The sequence below is a fragment of the Sinohyriopsis cumingii genome, chromosome 2, assembly GCF_028554795.1.
Source record: "Sinohyriopsis cumingii isolate HCF-2022 chromosome 2, ASM2855479v2, whole genome shotgun sequence".
Lineage (NCBI taxonomy): Eukaryota > Metazoa > Mollusca > Bivalvia > Unionida > Unionidae > Sinohyriopsis > Sinohyriopsis cumingii.
The window spans coordinates 147,815,975-147,840,213 of NC_142962.1; the positions used below are offsets into that span (position 1 = coordinate 147,815,975).

Here is a 24,239-nt window from a genome sequence, read left to right on the forward strand (position 1 = left end):
TTTCTGTGTTGGCTTATCACTATGAATACTTAAAATTTAAAGATTCTGCTGTGCTCATCTGAAACCATATGGCCCAAATACAGGGTATAATGACTAAGTCGGGGACACCAGTCTTAATTCAGTATGTATTTGCGCGCAGATATGGACTTGAGCACGTGCGGCAAGACCACAAACCCTCGTGCCAAGAAGAGACGGAAGCGAGTAGTGGGTGGGGATGCAACGAATCCGGGTCAGTGGCCGTGGCTTGTCTCCCTACACTATCTGAAACGCCATTCCTTCACCCAAAACTCGGGGCTCAAACATCTCTGTGGAGGGACCCTTATTAAACCTCAGTGGGTCCTGACAGCAGCACATTGTTTTGAGTAGGTAAATTGAATTATATGCAAAATTCCAACTTGTATAGATAAATACTATATTATATGAATCACCAGTAGTGTAATTACGTAAACAAAAACTGTTGGTTCGCACCTGTTATCATATTTTCCATTATAACTGAGATAATCGTACATATATTCGCCGGGTGACCAAGTTTTGAATTTATTTTCGGTTCCTCTGGGTTATATTCATAAGATAATTTGAGTGAAATGACCGGATTTTAACCATATTTTATGTGCAGCTTTAGTTCAGATATCAGCATTCTTCGTCATTATTTACACGAATAACATCCATTGTTTGCTTGACCTCTAACGTTGGTTTCCGCATCTTGACTTTACCAAGGATTTCTAGATTTCAACTAAAGTTTTCGTGAAGCTTTATTTTGATGAGAGGCTGAAATAAATTTCCAACATTCAAAGATTTTACTCACAAAAGTTATGCCCCTTGATTAACTGTCGTCTTGATTTTTTTTACCGCAGCATAATTTAACCATCTGAGCCAAATTTGGTAACCAGCATTAACTAAGCGACTTTGAATGAGTTTGATATAAGCCTCCATCCCACGCCCATTGTCCCAGTAACCGTCCACCTCACTCTACTTACCACATCATTATTTTACCAGTTTTTTTTTTTTTTTTTTTTTTTTTTTTTTATACTTCAGCTCAATCTGGCATGCGGAATTATATTGCTAAGATCTTGTATGAATTCAATCTCCATATTCCACGATATCATATGCAAGAGTTACAGCCCTTGATGATCCGTTACCCGGACTTCATTTACTAGTAATCAGTTTTCGCTTAAATTTGTTATACTTCGAACAAATGTGACAAGCAACTTTATACCGATGAGACAATGAAAGTGTTTGATTTGCAACTTTAGTCCGATGAGACCACGAAAGTGTTTGATTTGCAGAATTCCGTAATATCATTAACTGCATTTACATAACTTATAACCCCAACTCTCCCGCTTTGTAAACGGTGTTTTCTGTAGCATAACTTTTCTAAGGATTAACTTTGAATGAGTTGGATTCTCAGCTTTCCATATCATAATATGGAGAAGTTATGGTTCCTGAATGTCCGTTCTGCTTATTTTGGTTACCCAACCCAAGTTCCTCTGCTGAAGGCCCTGACGAGCAAATCTGTTGTCAGTGGCAACCTTTTGCAATACATCCATCGCTAATAATATTATATTAATTTTTAGTTTATCAAACAATTCCTACTGTTAGGCCATCAAAACACTGGATTATTCGTCGCATAGTATTTATTGCTTTTAATATAATTTGTTAAAATTATCAGAAATGTGGAAACACTTCATAAATGTCCTAAAATTTGTAAAATATTTTGTTATAAAAGGTAATGAGGAATGTGAAGGCTTTCCGAGTTCCAACTACTGGACATGTTTATATCCAATCTTTACGGAATGTTCTTATACATCATCACAGTGGCTATGTGAGAAAGCTTACCAGTAGTTTCGCGTGGGTTGGTGGTTCTTTCTGGGGGTTTCTCTCGATTCTTCCTCCACCAGTGAAACTGGCTGCCATGTATAGCCTATCATGTGCTGAAAAATGGAGTTAAACTCACAACAACAACTGAAATTTAGAGACTGTACCCTATAGGGGGTTTCACGGTTACAACGGAGTTACTGATCGTAGCGCCTAAAATTACCTCCCTTAGCTCAAATGCGCATGCCCACATACATTTTTCAGTTCCGGATAGTTCACCGTTCTACAGTTGGTTAGCGAAACATGAAGTCAACAAAGGAAGGTATCTTAGCTGTACTACAGATCATTATTGTTAAACCAATGAATCAATTATATATGTCAAACATCTTTTGTTCATAATAGAAGAATAATTATAGACATTAAATCAGATAATTAGATTCAGTGTCCATACTTGCATTATATCAGATTATTAAATAATATTTACTTTCCATACTTAAATGATATCAAATAATTAAATTAAATACAATGTCCATACCTGATAATATAAATTCATTATCCATAATTTCAGATACATTTGTAGGAACATTTTACTCTGCTCTCCGATTTTAAACATTTATTGCACATTTTTGGTTATATAACCTTAACGAAAACATTCTCAACAATTTGCAATTTTCATATGCTGATATATCCTTCTTTCTCAGTTATTTTCGCAAGGCTAATAGTTCGTTTATAATACGAGTTAAAAAAGTATTAACACAAGTTCGGTAAGAAAATTATAACACGAATGCGATACGTAAGCTGATTTGTAATGCTGAATATTATAAACCAGATTTTTTTTTTGTTTTTTTAAAAGAGGAACACAGTATTTTAATGTATTCAGAGGAACTTAACAAACCAATAATTACATTAGCTATCATAACGATAAATGAGTGTAATTAATGCAGACGGAATATTTGTTCATATTTGGGTGTAAATATCGTACAATATTCAGATTAAATAACATGCCCAATGACATGTGTTTTTTGTTGTATCAATTTTCTTTTTGACTTTTGAAACATCAAATATCGGACGGTACATGCAATAACTTTCAGCATGATTTTTCATTGCTTATGCTGACACGTAATAACTCTCAAATTTGCTGGGGTCTTTAGACAACATTTCTGATTGCCACCAGCAAATTCATGTAGAACAGCCTTCTTAAAATTAGTTTAATTTTGTTTGACTTTCCTTGCATCAGGTATGTAAGTTTTAAAGATCCAATTATTTCACAAATTCCGTCCTATTACGTTGGTTCGCCTTTTAAATCAATATTGATCCACGTGACCGGATGTAAAATTGCAAACAGTATGATTTTAAAAAGAGACTGCTTGTAAGAACTTACTCTACAAGTCAATAATAAATGAATACTCACAAATATTCATATTTGTTGACTTTATCTATCAGTCGCTATTTCTAACTTAGCATCATTTTATACTCGCTTTTAACCAGAAGTATGTTTATGTAATATACGTATGCGAACACACTTTCATTCGAGGATATACATATCCATGCACCAGATGAAAGAAGACAGACATACAGACAGACAGATAGATAGGTGAGAGCCACAAATGTCCTATACATGCATAGTGTGTCTAACATCGATATTTCTCCAAACTGTATACTTTAAAATTTCCAACCGTTCTAGGAAATAAAATTAAAGTAATCATCAAGGAAACTCGTACGTGCGCCTGTCTGTTCAAGCGTGGTTAACATTTGTGCATTTTGAAGAAGAAAAAAAAACTCAAATTAGTTCATGAAAAATATAATGAACATTAATAGAAAAGCAACAGTCTAAATCAATAATAAAAAACCTTAAGAAGTTAGAATTTTTTTCTCGTTGTCGTTCAAATTCCATTAACTGATATGATTGAAGCTGTACAAAATAAACATATTTTCATTATTCTTCAAGCAATATAAATTACAAGAACTTTTTACGCAGCGATACACTTTCACACAATCAAATAATACAAACTAGAGCATAAGGTAGTAATGGAAAGATAATGAAGTTCTGAAATGGGCAGAAAATATTTATTTGAAAGCTGGTAGCAGCGCAAGTTAATGAAAAAATAAAAGATGTAAAAATAATTGATCAAATATTGATATCGTTTCTTTTTAAGATAGTGAGATATCGATCCTGCTTGCATAATGTGAGCGGTCTGTCACATTTTCTTCATCTACATCTGACATCTTAATTGATTGAACTATCCGGAAGTGAGTTGCACCGATATGCCCTCTGGTGTTTTCAAGGGGAGATACTAACCGTGAAACCCCCATTGGAAAAGTCTAAAAATGAGCGTATTTTATAGGCTTCTTGTCGCTATGTTATATTATGTCAGCCCATTACTATCGTTGAATGTCACGTGCTAAAATAGGTGTCTGCTTTTCTATATCCACAGGAATGTTTCATCTCAAATTACATAATACTTTAAGAATCAGTTTTTTTTAATATATAAAGAGTCAATAGAGATGCAATATCGATAGAGATATTCAAAACTATATTCTTCATAAGTTGGTTTAATATGTTCGGAAAAAATGCAAGTTTTGTTCTTCAAGTGTTCGTGGTTGATAAACTACGTGTTTATGGTTGACAAACGAAACAATAAAGCAGAACAAAACAAATATATACTGTCGTACGTACTACAATTGCTTCAATATGATGGCTTCTACCTTTCAAGAGACCACGGTTGTGAAGATGTGGTCAGTCTATTTTCTTGGTAATGAGTGGAAATAATAACGTTAGCTCTGTCCTATTTTCATGCAGTGATGTCGTCAGTAAGGGACTTGCAAACAAAACCAATTGGCTAGTAGTGTTGGGAGAACACAATCAGGCAAACAAGGACGGAACGGAGCAAGTGATGGAAATAGATTTGATCATCAAACACGAGCTGTTCAATAGTAAGCTTAGACGAAAAATAAATGTAGATTGATAGAGAGATAGATAGACAGAGAAATAGAGAGATAGATTGGTATAATTATGAAAAAAGCTTTATCAACATATTTTTCTCCAATTTAATTATTTAAATATACTGCAAACATGGTAGCAATTTTGATTGAAGAAAGTCAAGACATACATCATTCATAAGAGAGCTTTGTCTTAAGAACATATGGTCAATGTTAAATTCACGTTTTACTGAAAACAAAACAAAAACAAGCACTAATAACAGTTAACTTTTTTAACAGTGTCATGTAATGTATAGATAGGAATGAAAGTCTCAAGACACAAGGTTTTCATGTTTTGTTACAAATGGCAGACATTTTTTTTTCTATGATACGAGCAAAAGCCATGGTTTTCCAAATAAATTGTCATTTAAAAATTTAGACTCGTTGACGAAGACATGGTTATAGTTATTATTAGCTGGTACCTTAATCTCAACAAAACAATTATTGACTGCAGTTTACAGATTGTTAAATCTTGTATGCCATTCTTTCTTTCACGACTAGTTAATGTGAGTGAACCCATCTTGAATGACATCGCGCTGTTGAAACTTCACCAACCAGCCACCTTGTCGGATTACGTCAACGTCATTTGTCTGGAACCCAGCCTTACGTTCCCGCCAGGGACTTTCTGTAACACAGCAGGATGGGGAATGACTGAAATCAGTTAGTTTCATAGAGACAGTTTTAAAATTTGAACAAGTTTTTATGGTACAGTAGAGCAGTTTGTTACATCGATTAATCCAGTGTAGTCACCGGGGTAAAACTGACTGGGCAATCATTTTGATATAAGAATTTATTCTTTCAGGCTATAGTTTAAGGGGACTTTCTGGGATCAAATGAAACTGTCTGGGGAAAGGGGAAAATGTAATGCTTAAAAGGTTAATAAATTTGAAAGTATGGGACTGTTCGAGGACAAGAAGATTGCTTATGTGAAAAACGTCAATAGGTTTAACATTTTGCGATTATCTTGGGACATGCAGTATTAAAAATCTCCATATGTAAATCTAAGAATATTTTTAACATTAGCACTTCCCTTGTCCCCAGACAGGTGTATAATTCAAAACCTATGGACATTTAACATTAGCATTCACCTTGTCCCCAGACAGGTGTATAATTCAAAACCTATGGACATTTAACATTAGCATTCACCTTGTCCCCAGACACTAACATACTGTTGATCTTATGGAAATTTTAATATTACATTAGTAGTGAATGGGGCTTACATTTCCCTTTGTCCCCAGACAGTTTCAATATACATAACATTAGCATTCACCTTTTCCCCCAAACAGTTAAATAATGTTAAATCTATGTACGTCTTTAACGTTATGTTTCGACATGTCCCTAGTCATATTTGTCCATAGGTGGTTCCCTTATAAAACTTGTTATGTATAATATATGGATGATATCTTATAGTTATCACATTTTTATTATTAATTATTATGCATATTGTAACAGATAATTTTGTTTGTTTGATGAAAACAAATCTACGCTTATAAATGAGCAGGCATCTCAACCACATTGAGAAAAAACTCCGAATATCTTCAAAACTTACAGACTTACAGATTTAAATTTTAATAATAATAATAATAATAATAATAATAATAATAATAATAATAATAATAATGAGAAGAAGAAGAAGAAGATGATGATGAAGAAGATCAGCAACAACAAGAACGACATAGAAAGTTTTGTTAAATGTTTGTTTGATAACTAATATACATGTTCGAAATATATACGTGATCTGTTGAATGCTGAAATGGACCTTTAATTTCTGAAGACAATCAGGTAAAACCCGTTATCGATTCCGCTTATAACATGATGGCAGAATGGCTCCCATTTTATTAATTTAAGGTGACCTCTCTTTTTAATATCCTAAATATATGCTCTCGGAAAAGCCTATCATTCGTATCCGTAGCAGATTTTTAATCCCAGAACTGCGTTTAATGTTGCTTTAACTTCACTGTGCACCGTTTCGGCCATATTGGCATGCGTACAATTCAAAATTGAAGTGTGTTTGATGTCTGATGAAACTCGGCGAACAAAACAAGCGATATATGATCAAGAGGTTTGTTAAAATTGATGACATTGAAATTTCAATGCACATTTTCTATGGGGAAGTTTTGTTTAAAAATTTGTTTGAAAGCGATCCAGCTTATATCGCGATGTTAGTCTTTTGTCTCCGATAATCGCGTTATAACGGGTTTTAACTGTAGTTAATTTGTTAACAATCTTGATTCTCCATGTTTCGAGATCTTTCTTTTTGAATTTGAAAGCATACTTATTAAACTATTTAAAAATTAGTAATTGATTTTGAAAATCTATTTACAGATGGTGTTGGTGTGGAAATTCCTTATCATGTCCAAGTGCCGATCATGGACTCAACTGAGTGTGCCAGGAGGTACGCTGCCCTTCCGGATAATCACGTAGCTAAGCAGTCCGTAGCAATCGTTGACTCTGTGCTGTGTGCTTCTGCAATAAATGGCAAAGACTCTTGCTGGGTAGGTTAAGCCGAGCATGATTAGTTTAAATGTTAGAAAGTTCGACCAATACTTTGTTTGGGCGTGTTTAGATCCATATTAGAAAACGAAAAGATTAAAAATCGAAATTAAATTAACAAGACAGCACTGCATCGGGTAATTGAAAAATCATTAAAATTACTAGACACTCTGACTGAGGTACAAGTAAATACACTGTCTTCTGCTAGGATTTTTCAAGATAAATAATCCTCTTTCGCATCAGAGCGAGTGAGAGGGATTCAGACATCGACCAATAATATCGCCTGATCACAAATCATTTAAAATAGACGTCTATCTTCGATTTCTGTCAGGCAACCACTAGTAGTTCGATTTATGGGAAGGGGTATGTGGGATTATAATTTTGTAAACGTCTGCTGACGTCGTTAATTTAAAAAAAAACAACGCCGATTTCTTTAATATCGACATTTGAATTTTTGTCTTTTGTGACTTTGTTTGAATCGTATGCTTATTGCCAGCTGTGTATTGAGTTCGGTAGTGATCGACGACTTCAAACCTCAGAACGTTACAGCGATTGTCATTGAAGGATTGTGTTTCTCGAGTTAACTTTATTTGCGTGGTGTTTTATTAATAAAAATAAAATAACTCTTGGTTGCGCTGTGAAATGTTGCATGGATTCGGCGAAAATTCTTCACATCTTTTTACATCACGATCGTAGAACAATATGCGTTAGATTTTATTTTGGCTTTAAACCAGCGACATTCGGGTGTGCTGTTTTGATGAAAAATGAAGCTTTTATATCTATATTTAAACTGTTAATTAAATGCCTCCGTTATAAGGTGTTCTTGTAATATGTGTTTTGTAATCTGAGTCTTTACTTTGATTATTAGGGGCCCCTAGTGGCCGAGTGGTCTAAAGCGCTTACCGTTACGGGTCACTGCCATCTCACCTCTGTCTGCGTCGGTTAGAGTCTCGGATTCGGCTAATGTGGTTATGTGAGAAAGCTTGCCAGTAGCTTCTCGTGGGTCGGTGGTTCTTTCCGGGGGTTTCCGGGTTCTTCCTCCACCATTAATACTGGCCGCCATGTATAGCCTATCTTGTGCTGAAAAATGGCGTTAAGCGTTAAGCCCTACAACAACAACAACAACAACTTTGATTAATGGGTCTAATGTAGAAATGAAGACGTGCGTAAAATGGCGCTTGATTGTCTTGTGTGAGTGCTAGATGTTAAATGCTAGGAAAAGCCACCAAACAGCATTAAATTGCACGAAAATCGTTGGCGACCAGGGTCCGCCCTAGGCCCCGCTGGGTGAGCTTTCGGCGGTCCTCCAAACCTCCTAGCCGTGGAAGGGGGCACTAGCTTCCTTCGAAGAACCCTCACACGGCTTCGTCCCTTTGGGCCTCGTATTCTTGCTCTTTGGGTCATCGTCTCCACTTAAGCCACTGACCCCGGGCGCCATTTGCTTTCAGTACGCCACTGACTCCAAGCATGAGAGAGAGAGAGAGAGAGAGAGAGAGAGAGAGCAAATATTTTGCCTTTGAAATCGTGTACTGAAAGTTAGAAAACTTCAAAGTTATCAATGCTTAGGGATTCTTGTGAAGATTCAAGGCATAGACGTGCCTCCACGTTTTGGAGAAATCTTTAGCCTTATTTAATTCTACACTTAAATTGGTGACTACCTGGTTACTTTAATGAAACTGGTTGCTTGTACCATGAACCAAATACCCAACAGTTAACAACACAGCTATAGATAGATAATTAAGGGACAGCATTTGATCTTCCATTGAGCTTGCTAATTGTCACAGAGTGCTGATTTCTTAGCGCAACGACCTTAAATAGAAAGGTCTAAGAAATTGGAGAAAGGAGAAAATAAGAAACTTTTGAATCTTGCACCCGTTCGATGTCGGCAGCACTGATGACACAGATAAGAGACATTCAACGATATAAATCATCTTATAAAAAAACAAAACAGAAATCACCCAAAAATCATTGTAGCTTCAGAATTTCACAAAAATGGTTTGTTTTATTGATCTTTTAAGGAACAAGTTTAAGTTGAGGAATTTTCTATATGTCTATTAATATTACTGACGAATCGAATTTGTTAAGTAAATCTGAGGATAAAACTGAAAAATATTTGCATCATAAAGGTAGACGCATTACCGAGACTAGCAATTGTTATGAAAATGACGCTGAGTTAGAAGAATTACTGCTTGATACAATGCTGTTGAGACATTCACTGGGACACATACTGGGAACTGTGTGCTTGTTTACATTTTAATTTTTTCTACTGTTTAGGTAGAAAATAAAGAGAACAAATGAAAATATTGTTTAGAATTTCTTGCTAAAAATATCCAAATGATTCTTAAAAATCTAGTCTGATGTTAGAATGGGACTGAATCTTCGTTTCCTTTAAAATATATGCTTAAATTATCACCTATAAGTTCAATGCATCAATAATTTCTTGTAATGAAAACTTAAAATAGAGATTTTAAAGTTACTTTAAACTAATGAGCTTTCTGTTAACAATTGAATGTATTCAGGTACTGCTATTCTGTGAAATCTGCCTTGAAATTTGCTTGGAAGTAGAGTGTATATTCAGTAAGAAGGGTGAACGAAAAAAAGGTCATTTCCTGGTTCCTAAACCTCTGTTCCATTAGATAAGTAAGGAAAAATAAAATTGCCTCTTGGCTGCAGTTTAAACGCATTTATATATCCCTTACAACATTTTTGACAAATTCAAAGCTAAAGAGTAAATCACCGCTTACATACGTCACATGGTCATATTTTAGAGGGTTGTACAGTATCTGTCATAAAATTTAAAAATGCATAATTTATATTTGTAAAAGGATATATTACAAAAATTCAAAAGAATGTGTAAATAAAAAGCTAATATGTATTAAATACGAAACCACATTAAGTTCTTTGTTCCGAGTTGGAGGAAAGGACTCGTTTGACGGTCTCGACATATTCCTACGCCGCATCAAACTGGTTCTTTCCGCCCATTAGGAACAAAACACATGTAGTTTTGTCTGTCTGTCTGTCTGTCTGTCTGTCTGTCTCTCTCTCTCTCTCTCTCTCTCTCTCTATATATATATATATATATATATATGATCCTTTAAGCACATATTTGACATGTCTCACGTATGCCAACGCGGTGGCCAAATGGTAAGTTATGAAATTTATTCTGGCCAATTCCAACGTTCGAAAATATGTTTTTAGAAACCCCACAAAAACCACATGTCATGTTTTAGTTATTTACTAGCGAATGTGAATGTGTTAAGTATATGTATTCCTTTGTAAGGCTGCAAATCACACTACAAATTTCAGGAGCGCGCTTGTTTTCTGTCTGAACTTTACATAATTTTCTCAAATCCGCTATAGTAAGTGTGTTTTATGCTTACTGGCCCTCTATGATAAATAGCTTGCCCGGGTGTTGGCATCCCACTCAAAGTTTCCCTGCCTAGAATATCAACAGTGTAGATAGTAAATTGTTGGCTTCAGTATCAACACTTTTGATGTTTATCAATAGGCTCTCCCTACGATCAACACGATATTTTTAACCCTATCAATTATAGTGCAAGCTTAATCATTCCAGTTTACTTCCGGCTTTTAGATTGCAACTTATACAACAGTTAACATACACATAAAACATTTATGTTCTATAATGTGCTGGCCATTTAATCTTGGTTTGTGTAAAAAAATTTTTTAGCTGAAATATTTTCTTTTCCCAAGATAATTAATCTTTCTTCCAAATAATATCACGAATACAGTGTTAATTTGCTATGAATCAGAGCAAAGTTTATTTTAAACAAAAAATATTGAAAGAGCGGAAATTAAAAAAATGGTCAGGCCCATGCCCCAGAACACTGAATTATTGGTCCCTAAAATTAATTGCGGTATACCGTGTTACGCATCGTGGTACGTTCACAAATACCGCGGTATACCATCGTACAAAATTGTTCTTGGTACCCAGGTCTAGTAAAATTTAGCCAACAAAATAAATAGTGACAAACAGCTACCGTGCGTTGTTACATAGCAACAACTGCATAATTTTAACAATATAGTTGAATTAGAAGAGCAGAAATTTTGAACGATCTCGCTCATCAAGGTAGTTTGTGTGGTTTTCAAATATAAATGTGAACAAATATTATATTAACTCAATGTTAAACCCAAACCGGTGTGAGACATAAGCTGCGACAATATTATAATTTGTAAGGAATTTGCTGATGAGATATTGTTGATAACGAATGAAATAGAAATAGAATGATAACAACGAACGAAAATATGTCACATTTAGAAATATACGAGTGCTTTTATAAGCCAGGGATGTCTAAGTCATATAATATTAATATAATAACTGAATCTTGGTTGTGTATATGACTACATAAAGGACCGGATGTAGGGTTTACTATACATTTTAATAACACTGATTTGTGTGAAGAAATCGCTCGCGAACAGTTTTGTAACAATTACGTCTGATGATGCTAAAAATAAAATCAACAATAAAGCTTCGTATAATTTAAAATGATCCATAACAGTTCGAGCTTTCGGATTAAATATGTGGAACTAAATTTGTTGCAGAGTTATGAGGTTACGTAAATCGTTTGAAGAAACTATTGAAGAAGGTTTAACATGGACAGAAGTTACAGTGGATACATTTCGAAAAAAGCTGAGAAATTTGAATTCACTACAGGGACCTCCTTGAAAATGTAATAATTTATTACATTCTGTGTTACCTGCAATTTAAGGCTCCTCTTGGTGTGTTATGGAAACTGTCATTATGTTACTATTCCTATTATGTTGATCTTTTATTTTCAAAAATATATAGGCTAAAAAATTAATAATTGTGAATTATCAATACAACTCATTACCAATTAATATCATTATTCAATTTGAATGAAACTAGCTGTAAATCTGTAATACACAAAGTGATATATAACTGCATACAAAAGGCAAAAAATATGACATCATCGGCAAACTTTACTTGATTATCAAAAATTATATTATTATGGCCAGGCTGACTGAAGCAGATTTTTATTTTCACGGCTATGACTGTGGACATCCTTTCCGTAAAGTGCTGTGATTGCCTGTGATATTAAAGAGCATTAATATCTGTACAAACAAGGAATTAAAGAAGACGAAAAATTAAAACCATACAGTGGGTTGCTTAAAAATGTTTGAGACGAAAAGGATGACAGCAAACAAACAAAAGGTTTTATAACGAATAAAGCAAATCAAGGAACAAAACCCTTTAAAACACGTTGTTAATGAAATGAAAGATTTTTCAAATTTAAAAATAAAAAAAATGCAGAGAATATTTGCAAATAAAACAGTCAAAATAAAAATATACAGTTTAACAATATAAGAAATATACACCCAATTGGTTAAGCACAATTTGTTTACGGACAAAGGCAATTTAAAATAGATGTGAAATCAAACATCAAAATTGATTTTCACCTTTATAAAAGATATATATTTTCATATAACATTTTCTTTTGAATGCGAGACATGACGTTGAAAAGACAGATGATGTATATAATAACAGCGAAACATATGATGCAGATCGTTTATGAACATTTGAAACAAAATAAACTGATGTGTTGCATTACTTCTTTATTGTCTGAAAAATTAATTGTGCGCAGCACGAATATAATAGGATGTGAGCCTATGAAAGACCTTAGAGAAAGTATTTATATAATTTGAAATCTCTCAGAACTATTTGTACAAAAGAAAACACACTATTCTTTTTTCAATTTATAATTGAGGAATCCAAACCTTTATAAGATATTGAGTTTGAGGTGACTAAGGAATTTATCACAAATTCATTTTTGAGGGCGGAGTGACAAGACTCATGAATTAGCTAAAATTTCAAGAGTTTTGTTAAAGAGAAGATCTCAGTTTCAAATCGCTTAACATGGTTTTGGCAAATACAGATGCGAAGATGTTACCAATGAAATTAGTTTTGAATGACGAGATCAGTGTGCGAAGGAAAAAAGACAAGACCAAACGATTGTTTCAATTGAACGTACATTCGAAGGATATAGACTTAGATGCTTTGTATTCTCAATAAGAAAAGAAGGTGTGATGTTGAAAGGTTTTCTAGCTAATAATCCTGATTTAAGCAAGCAAATATCCAGCATGAAAAACGAATACAAACAGTTTAGACCTATAGGTAAAATCATTTAATTGTATATAAATTAAGGTGTGCGGATTTGTTACCTGTGTCGAAGAGATCAGATAAGGTGTGTCAGCTATACATTATACAGATCATGTAACATGATTAAAGCATCACGGGACCGTGATAGTTGTTGACTAGTTCAAAATATAACGCTAATTCAATATTTTTAATGTTTTTGCAAACAGGGATAGAGTAATGACCTTTCGATGTCAAAATCAGGACGTATAGCTAGCTGTTCAGAGCGTATAGTACTAATTCTATCAATGTTAAAAGTCATAAAGCCAGATTTTTCTAAATGTGTGTTTAAATTTCCTCTTCTTAAATTCAACGATTTTGCAATGTTATGCAGGTTTAACTATGTAAAAACGCTTGCTACAAAGAGACATCTATGCAGCTGTCATCTTCTTTTAATTATCTAGTGGGAATGGGCTACATTTCAATATGTACTATAAGGTTATTTCGAAGATGTTAAATAGGAACAATCGCTATGTTCAAATGCATTTTGAAGAGAAAAAATTCCTGTCTTTATAAATTTTAGTGCATATTTGAGGAAAATGTGACATATTACGACATAAATGTACGAGTTTAAAATACTCCGGTATACGGGCGGTAGACGTTTAGAAATTACATGGGTTGCATGGCTTTTCTGGAAACATCCTAGAAGACAACACTACATACATGTGCTTGTACTAGAGTCCGATTGCTCTTGTAATTTTAATGATTTTCAAAATTGCCTAAATAGTGATGGTCCAGTGACTAATTTTAACTTTCAATGTTCTTTATATATGGCACTTGTCCTCCTTCACCCCCATGCACCAAAAAAAGTATAATAAAATCAAATAAAAAATTAGTGGTTTAGCTTTTTTATACATTTACACTACTTTGATGTACGTCAACCATGAATTAAATCCCGTCTCAACAGACACTGGATAAAATTGACCGTAATATCATAGCCTATGGTTTTCAACTAAACTGTCGCCATTCATCGCCATGAATCCCAAAAAAGATAAATTAAATTATATCCTCTCTTTTATTTCAACTTAGAAACAACAAGCAAAACAAAACAAAAAAAGAAAAAATAGAAACAATAAATTCAATCATTCCAGTAAAATAACAACCATGATCCAAAATACTTATACTATCCGCTTGAAATCGGTAAATCAGTCTTTTTTTTCTCTTCCGTTAAACCTGTTATATAGGTTCTTAAGACTTTTAACTATCATGTGTCTATCCACCATTTTTATTTTTTAAAGCTCAAGGTCATTCCTATTGTCTACAGCTTTATAAAAATCCAATGCCCGAATGCTTATCGTAGTCTTCATAAACGTTGTTCGATCATCGGTCATGGTTTGTTCATAAATATTTGAAGTTCACTGGCTGAGTGAAATTTTCGTAAATTTGCTGGTAATATGTCTGTAATATAAAATGAGGGGAATAAATTTTGTCTGAAGCATTTTCTGTTTTTGTGTTTAGGTCTTCAATAATAGTATGCTAGTCCTCTTTGGTTCAGAAATTTGTACAATAGTAAACATAGTAGATTGCCTAGTAGTGTCTCTGGCTGGGAAGTCCTAACACGTGACAACCTACTAAGCTCAGATTATTAAATTATTTTGTCAAACAAAATGTCTGTTTTAAGGGAACTAAACTCTATTTCACTATATTATTGTCATTTGGCCTGAACATTGAACTAAGACGCACGTGTAATGTCTGTTATAAAATATACATTTTTATTTAAATATCGAGATGATATCGAATTGTTATGTAAGTATGTGTTACTGATAAAAACAATTATTTTCAATGAAGGATGAATCAGTCGTGAATGTTAATTTTTATGGGGATTTAATAAGCTAATTCTTTGGCAGAGTGGATATAACTGCATATCCCAGCAAGTCCTTGAAGGACACACGGTACTAATTATACGGAAGAACTGTGAATCAGTCTAGAAATGGGTGAACAAATAATAGAGTATATACGGGTTTGGTGGTCCATAATTGGTTAATAATGAAAATTAAAACTTTAATAAAAAATATCTTTTGAGAGCTTATCCTATCTGTAATTGTAAAAAAATATAGACAAAATTATATTGATGCAATTTTAGTATTTTTACAGGCTTGACTTAGGAGTACTCGATAATGAAAGTAGCACCTGATTCATTTGGTGCAGAATCAATAACACGTGGTTCATGCACATGTAGATTAAACAAATGTCGCGGGTCATATGGTGTTCTCCACACCGAAACTTGCACCAAGGATAGTTGTGCATGGAGAAATATAAGTCTGATCATCAGCACCCAGAAATTTTAAGTTATTGAGTTTTGAATATGATGGTGTTTCCATATGTTTACTATGGGAGTTGAATTAGTACCGTGACACCTGAATCTCCGCCACTGTATAATTTTTTATATTGCTTGGGTTTACTTACTCCTGCTTGACTGCCAGCAGCACTAGTATGCAATCAATCTGGCAATGGTTTGAGTTGATATTGATTAATACAAGCGATTCATATATATATATATATATATATATATATATATATATATATATATATATATATATATATATATATATATATATATATATATATATATATATATATATATATATGTGTATATATATATAAATATGTGTATATATATATATATATATATATATATATATATATATATATATATATATATATATATATATATATATATATATATATATATATATATATATATATATATATATATATATATAATTCGAAGCTTCATACAAACCAGTAGGATTTTAGAAAGCACCAATGCTGTTGTACAGATGACGGCCAGTGCACACGTATAACTACCCGGTACAAGTCAAAACATTTTGCTTGAGCCTAGGTAATATAACTAGTAAGTGCATAGGTTTATACTAGTTGAATGCTGTGTCAGATTAAGATTGTTAACGCTATGTGACATTATTTTCTTTCATTTGAGAGCTATACAATTTCCATATGCAATTATCTTTCCTACTTATTTAGTTAAATTTAATTATATATTTTAGGAAATCTATGAACCTTAAAAACTCTATCTCTTACTTTGCTCACTTCTTAGAGACATTTATAGCCTAATGAAGACCATAATTGTAATAATTATATACTTATAAGTTACATGCTTATCAAAATATTATAAAAATCATAAAGTGTATGTTTAATAGGTTTATATAAAGTGTAATTAGCGCCAAGATAGCAGAAGAATATACAGGAAAAGGTCCATGAAATGATGTAAATAACTAAACCTCGCTCTCGTAATGTTCCATGTAAGTTATTTAATGACTTTGCTGTTTTCCTTTAGCTCATTAGTTGTTTTTCTGCACTTTCTTTTCTTGCTGCATTAGTTCTATAAGAATCGAATAATTTAAACATATAACAAACTCATATGAATGGTATAGCATTAGGAATTGCTCCTCCTATCAATGTTGACATTTATTGATAGTAAATTGTTATGCAATCTTCCTTTTTCAAGAACGTAATTCCAAAACCCTGTGTATGTTTTATACAACACTTTTTTAATGTAAACTATTAAATGTTTGTTCTAAGCAGTATAGTGTTACTTCTGTTTTATTCTTTCGTATTCCTATCTGTTTATAATTCTTTTCAGTTATATTTGCCTCGCATGCAAGAGATTGGCTTTGTGCCAATGATCCAGCAAAACATCAATATCCTTAACTGAATTTATCTTACATGTTTAAGTTTTTATATTTTTTATGCAAACTTGGTTTGACAAGTTTAGAAACATTCACTCAAACAGAACATATTCGTTGTTTGCTGTATTCAGCAAAACCCGATCGAGCATAATCAAGTCCATAAGCAGTAGAAAATGTTTGTGGCAATATAAAAACATAGAATATATCCAAGAAACCCTATAAGTTCGTAGGTTCACAAATCATATTTGAATGTGGGTTCATATCTATATTAATATGAATGTGAATTTCCGATGCAATACGAAAATCAAATAAAATATATTTCCATGTACATTATCATCATCCATCTTGAGTTTATTTATATCCTAATCACTCAACCTTTCATTAATTTCATTGTTCGCAAGAGTCTTTACTCTCATATTTAGGTTTATTTTAGTTAATACTATCTGTACTTCTGACTTAGCTGTATCATCTCTTTCACTTAATGCTAAAGTCTTTTTACCTACGTGATTTTTAATTTCGTATGTTGTTTTTTGTTTGTCTTTGGTTCTATTTCATTGAAATATATTCCTAACTCCTCTTTATTTTTCACGAAGAAGTCTTTCATCTACCTCAGGAAATTGTTATCTATTACTTCAGGAATTTCTTAAATGCTCATTTAGGAGCGTTTCAGATTTTCTTTTTATATTTTCGTCCAACTGCTCTATACTTATTTTTTATACCACGCCAATATTTGTGATAAGCTATTGTCTGAATATAGATTACCATCTGTTAGAACAATTTCTACTAAGCGGACAGTTCATTTTGACGACTTACAAAGTCCATATCTTTAAAAAGATTAATTTAATCGATTAAATCAGTAGGATGATTTTATCTATTATATCAGTAATTGATAGATCCGAGGTTATTTTCATAGATTTAATTATACTTTCACTCACAATAATGTTATTAAGCTTGGAATCATTCTATTTACTTCTTCGAAGCCAATGTTCCTCTGTAACTGGTATGACTATTAATGACGGCTGTGAGTCTGTAGTCCAACTTTTTCACACTGTCTTTTAAACAATTTAACATCTTTAGATAAGTTTCAATCTTCTCATGATACTGTTTGTTTTCGTCGCTTAATTTTGTCTGCAACTATTGAAAGTTTGAATGTAAAGTAATGCAATTTTCTAGACACTTATTATTTCATCTACTTTACTCTCTAAGGTTGATATTTCTTAATTTGTCCTTCGATTAATTGGTTGCATGTAGTTCTGTATGTTTTCAACAAGTGTTATATTGCTTCGAATCTAAAGTTCAGCTTGTAAAGCTCTTGATATAGTAGGTAATATCTTGGTAAAAGAATATTATGTATCTGAATCTTCTTCAAAGTCTTTGCCTTTGCTCAGAGATTTTAGTAGCTTTTTCTGTGATACACTAATTTATAACACTTAGATGTTATAAACTTGTTCAATTCCATACTCTAATATCTTTCAGATAATTTTCAGGCAAAGTACTACGTAGTTTAGAGTCGATTCATCCTTGCATAAACTGCCTTCTAGCCGTATCATCTTTTCAGAAGGGGAAATGTGTAATATGGTTGTTCTTCATGTTTATGTTATTGTATAATGCTTGAGCTAGTTATATTTTTAATCTTTCTCTGTGAATTAGCAACTAAAATCAGTATGACCTCTTAAATATATTTCTGTCGTTTATTTATTTTTCTTGAGATATTCAAAACATATATGTAATTGACATACCATTAAAACCTATTACTTTAGAGTCTTCATCTTTAATGCTAACATTAAATGCGTTGATAGTGCCTCTTCGTAATTCTTGTATAGACTATTATTATCGTATGATATAAAATCGCCGTGAAATATATTTTAACAGATCGGCATTCCGAAGAAGTCGAGTTGGACACTCTGTATTATTTTTTAATATTGTTGTTTAGTTGATCAAGGAAAATACATACATCGTAGGCTTCAAAAGACCACAGACTCTTTATTGGATTCGGTAACTGTGTTTGTAAAAATCTAGTAATTTATAATTATAGTTAGTTATATACACGGTGCAATTATTACTCGAAGTATTAATAGTTTAGAGTTGTGCTTTCTTCATTGTTACATTTCACGATCATAAAATGTATTTGGTATCGGTTTCATTCTAATTGGTTATGTAGTAAAATAAATTATTTTGTGATCATATGGAATATTGTAATAAGCAAGTACAAAATATATTATTTATAATAATTCGTTGTTTTCAACTGGATTTTAAAACTATATTTGTTTCTGAGACATGCTTCCACAGTTATGCTTGTACAACTAACTGTCCAAATTAGTCATATGCACTTTCGATAAATAGGATTCTATTTAAGTAAGAAGAGAAAAGAAGCCTATAATCAGGCGAAAGGCTTACATCTTGTGAATCGCAGTCCTGACGTCTAGTTCCCAGTTCGTATTCAGTATATCGTCAATAGTAATCAGCTTAGTTAAAGCAGAGATTACAATCTTATCGTGTTTTAAAACCGTATTACATGCCAGATTATCGTTCACATCTTATGCAGCAAATCCCAATAAAGGTGCATCAAACCATGTAAATGCTACAGGAATAATAAAATCCATGATGTCATTATCTCTTAAACTATCAGCTGCAACACTTATTCCACCGGAAACATTTGCCATACCAACCTCTACAAAGTTTGAAAACGTACTTGCTGTTTTATACTTCTTTCTTATATCTCTGTAATGTTCTATCTCTTTGGCTAACTCATTCCTAATTCATCGATCTAAAATTAAATATATTGTTGTTAGGTAATTCCATGTATTAATTTATTTTTTTCTGATAGTATATCTAGTACAATTAGAGAGTGACTTGTAAACTGACTCAACGAAATTGGAATTGCCACTTCTAGCACTTCTTCCACATCCATGTTTGTTGATGAATCTATTTTAAAACTAAATATCATCTACAAAAGCACACTGAAACTTTGTTAGTGTTGAGTTTCTTGATGTAAATTGTGTTATAAATATTGTTCGTTTTGTATAAAGTTTATACAATTTTCGCATGACTCCACTATGAATCTTCACATTTCTATAGAGAGACTCGCTTTATTTGGTTCTTTGGAGAATATCGTAGTGGTCAATAATCCTGGCGTCCCGTTTGTTTTGCTTCCTTTTTTAAAATGAATGTGCTTAAAAGTTATCAAGCTAGCACTAAATGCTGAAATAGACAATCAAAATCTTGGAGATAATAAACCGCCTGAAGTATTGAATTATGTTGGTCGTGAAGCAGTTTTCTTTCAACATTTTAAGTAATTCGTTTCATTTATCAACTAGAAAAAAATTACTCATCACATATGTATCTCCTTGACTTATTGCGACCGACGCTGACTTCGATACAACAGATGATCTAGCATTTATACAATTTTCGTATGGTTTCCTGATTTGTTTTGAATCTATCTTATCCAATTCCTTGTCGTTTTAGTGTTTGAAAGTTATTTCTTTATATGTTCCATTTGTTATGCTAAAATTATTATTATAACTTTCTATACTATCCATTGCCTCCAGCTTTTCATTTGGTATACTATTATCACTAACAGCATATTTTTTCCTAAGTTTTGAATCTGAAACATATCGTTAAAATCTCGTTGTGATGTGTTTATCTGTGTCAAAAACTTGTTTTTGTAATATGAAATATTCAAACTTTTTAACGGTGTTTTGAATAGTATCTACTACATAATAGCTTTTCCATTTTCTGCTTGTCAGCTCAAACAGATATCGCTTATAATCTAATACTCTGATTTAGATGCAGCGTCCTTCCCTCTTTGGGCCCACTGTTAACTCGTAGAAAAAAGTATGTCCATCCAGTTTCTGAGTGTTATAAATTTTATATTTGGGTTGAGCGAACTATTCTCATGCCACTAAATGTAATATTTTTGGTGGTTTTACAAATATATCTATTTCATCTTTATTCACACCGATATATTTGAAACAGACTTATATTTACGCTAGATGTATTAGGCACAGAGATTACGTTCTATATTCTCAGATACCTCAAAGCATAGTGATGTGTGATATTAAAGCTGTTACAAAAATAATTGCAATTTCTCTTGACATGTTATGTTGTCTGTTGGATTAATTACGTAATTAAATGATAATGCTATTGAACATACGGACTGGAGTTTCTTATATGAATGTAGACGTGAAACGTATCTGTTGATGTCATTAAGCCATCTTCAAGATATAAATTCTTATTACCTATCTCGCATCCTGCCGTTGTTCACCATACTGCCCAGTTTAACTGATCTTGCCAAAATTTCATATCACGTTGTGTTTTATATAGTTTCACTGTATCAGCATCACCATCTTAATCAAATTAAAAGGAGTATTATGTTTCTTTCGTGATTTTTATATTTCTAAATTCGGGATGGCTTTATTTATTTATCTAACATTTGGATGCAGGCGCTGACGCTTTATCCTAAAATTAAAAAAAAAGCTTTCCTATTTGTCCTTAAAATGTATGGAATTAACGCTGGGGTAGTAGTCTTAAAAAATTTTGAAAGAAACATTGAGTTATTAGTATTTACAAAATTATTTTTAAACGAACAAAATAACGCTAGGTCATTGGCTTACAACATTTAAGGAAGACATACTTCGACAGAAAGTTTTAAAGAAGATAAATATAGTCAAGTTGCCTTCACAAATTTGTGAAAAATTTGCCATGCTAATAGACTTTAAACATTTAGAACAAAATATAAATTAGCGAACGAATTTATGAAGAAATACGCTTGGCCAGTAAGCTTCATTTATGTATGATGAAAAAATAAGACTGTATGTGTGGCTTGAAGCACATAAACAAATGGATAATCTGAATTGCGTTTGGTAATATTGCATTGCGAGATGAGAGCACTGGTGGGGTTCTCGTGAAGAGTGAATGTGGTTGTGGGTGTGGAAACAAAAATTATATGTGCTTACTGATAGTTCCTTAATGATATGGCGTGTGGCTAACATAAATTATATTTGACTTTCAGGGAGACTCAGGTGGTCCTTTATTCTGTCACCATGACAGCCAATGGACACAGGCGGGAATCATCTCCCTTGGATACACATGTGGCGATGCGGCGTTCCCGGGTATCTACACAAAGGTGGCTAACTACTTCGATTGGATTATGAACAAGATTAGGGAAAACAGCTGAGCGACTGAAGTTGTCAAGACAATAACAATGGCATCCATCTCAAATTCAGATATCTAAATGTTGTTCAACTTACGAAGGGTGTATATTATTCGTGATTGTTTATCCTTGCAAAACATAGTAACTGAACTATGTTACTTAATTTTTTTCTGAATAAATTGTGTCTTACATATCACAAGTGGTACATCTCTTTGATTTAGGAATATCTGTATGACCAAGCCGCACATATATAAATGGAATAACAGAATCCTTCATATGTATCGGCGAAAGATAGGGAAATTACCCGGATGGTTAGAATGTTACGTCAGGCACGAGAGTGTGTCGCATACCTGAAGCAAAATGAAGATCAAGCTGGTTGACATCTACACATGAAACACCAATACATAATAAATGATCTTTTTTCTTACATTCCTGGGTGGATAATTATGGTCAAGTTCAAAAGGTCTCACTGAGAATACTTATGAAACTTTAAAACTGTAAAACACTCACTTAAAATTTCCGCAACTTAAGATAGAATACAAAAAGTTAAGCTGATTTACTAGTAATTAAAGTTTAAAGACATATCAGCTTTAAAAATACGTTTCGATACACAGACTAAACCATGTACAGCTTGCGCGAGGCTACAAATGTGAAGAGGTAATAACAAATTAAGCCCACTCTTATCCCTAAAATTGAGCGAGGGAGACAAAAAATAATCGTACCGTCTTGATTCAGCTTTGATCTAAAAGTGATTTTATCACCGTAAATAATAATGAGAAGATTTTTTTCAAGAACTACAATTAGAACAAACGACTTTATTTTACTTGAGATCTTACTAAAGAATCGGTACTTGTAGCTTGGTTGATTACATACTATCTAGCGTGAGTCACCCGGACCTCTTCGGCTTTCATCTCACAAGAATTAGAAGTCAATCAAGGCTTGGGGAAAAATAGTGAAGTGAAAGGAAAATGAGGCGTTCCAAATTTTGTGGCGCTGTACGGTGTTGTGACTGCTGTAAATGGTAGATTTAATAAGTAATTTAAAAAGAAAAAACAAAAACAAAGCAGGTCAATTAACAGGTTTAAGGTTAACCTGGATGCCTTTTGCTTTTTCCGTCGCATGCAAGAAAAAAATCTGAGAAGTAAATGGTGTCCCTTTTTAACTTCTTTCATTTTCTTTGTTGTTATTACGCCAATGATGTCACAACTATTCCACCACATGTCATCACTAATAACAACGTCAGCAATAGTTTGAAGCTACTGAAACTAAAATGATTGATAATTTCGACATGACAGCGTACTTGGCATTCATCCAATCAAACACTCATTTGAGTAGATGATTTACAGATTTTATCCATTTAGACTTTTGTCTTTGAAGGCGAAGAAAATCCGTCTTGTCTGATAATTTTGTTTTAAAACTAAATATGTATATCCAATAACATGTTGAAATGTATTCTCAATATTTTCCGAGATTCCGTATGAGAAACTGTATGATGACGAAATTAAATACTCGTAAGGCAAGATGAAGGCTAAGATCTGAGCAAACCTCATGTTTTGAACCTATCGGAACCTGGCATCAAGCCAGTTGTAGCGTGTACGTCGAAATGATTAATTTCCTATATTTGTTTTTCTTTATATTTGCATTTTTCGAAAATTCCATGACTTACCTATTAGCTGAACGTCCGGGTATTTCATTGATGGTGAACACCATGAAATGGTATTTGAACGACACTCTCTATTTGTAAATATATATTATTCGTATCTAGCAAAGATTAGTCCGCCAAACACTATCACTATGATTACTTCCGGTGTTCTTTTGGTAGCGCTCCAAAGATTTTGTACTTCTGAGAAGGAACCGGTATAATGTGGAATTTGTATTGGTAACATGCACAATGGAGAGAATGTTGGAATACCTCTATGGTACTTTCATATACAATGATTGAAATGTCTTTACATGTGATAATTAGAGAAATTATGCACTA

At 32.9% G+C, this 24,239-nt stretch overlaps 1 protein-coding gene across 3 annotated transcripts in view; it reads left to right on the top strand.

Annotated features, from left to right (window-relative positions):
• Positions 1-22,457, top strand: part of LOC149806043 (uncharacterized) — a 62,052-nt gene extending 39,595 nt beyond the window's left edge. For all 3 annotated transcript variants that reach the window (XM_089950905.1, XM_089950907.1, XM_089950906.1), the window contains 5 exons: positions 140-362; positions 4,616-4,749; positions 5,296-5,454; positions 7,120-7,289; positions 22,118-22,457. In XM_089950905.1, the coding sequence (XP_089807031.1) occupies positions 140-362; positions 4,616-4,749; positions 5,296-5,454; positions 7,120-7,289; positions 22,118-22,282 (851 nt within the window). In that variant the 3' untranslated portion in view covers positions 22,283-22,457. The remainder of the gene's footprint in view (positions 1-139; positions 363-4,615; positions 4,750-5,295; positions 5,455-7,119; positions 7,290-22,117) is intronic.
• Positions 22,458-24,239: the final 1,782 nt, after the last annotated feature.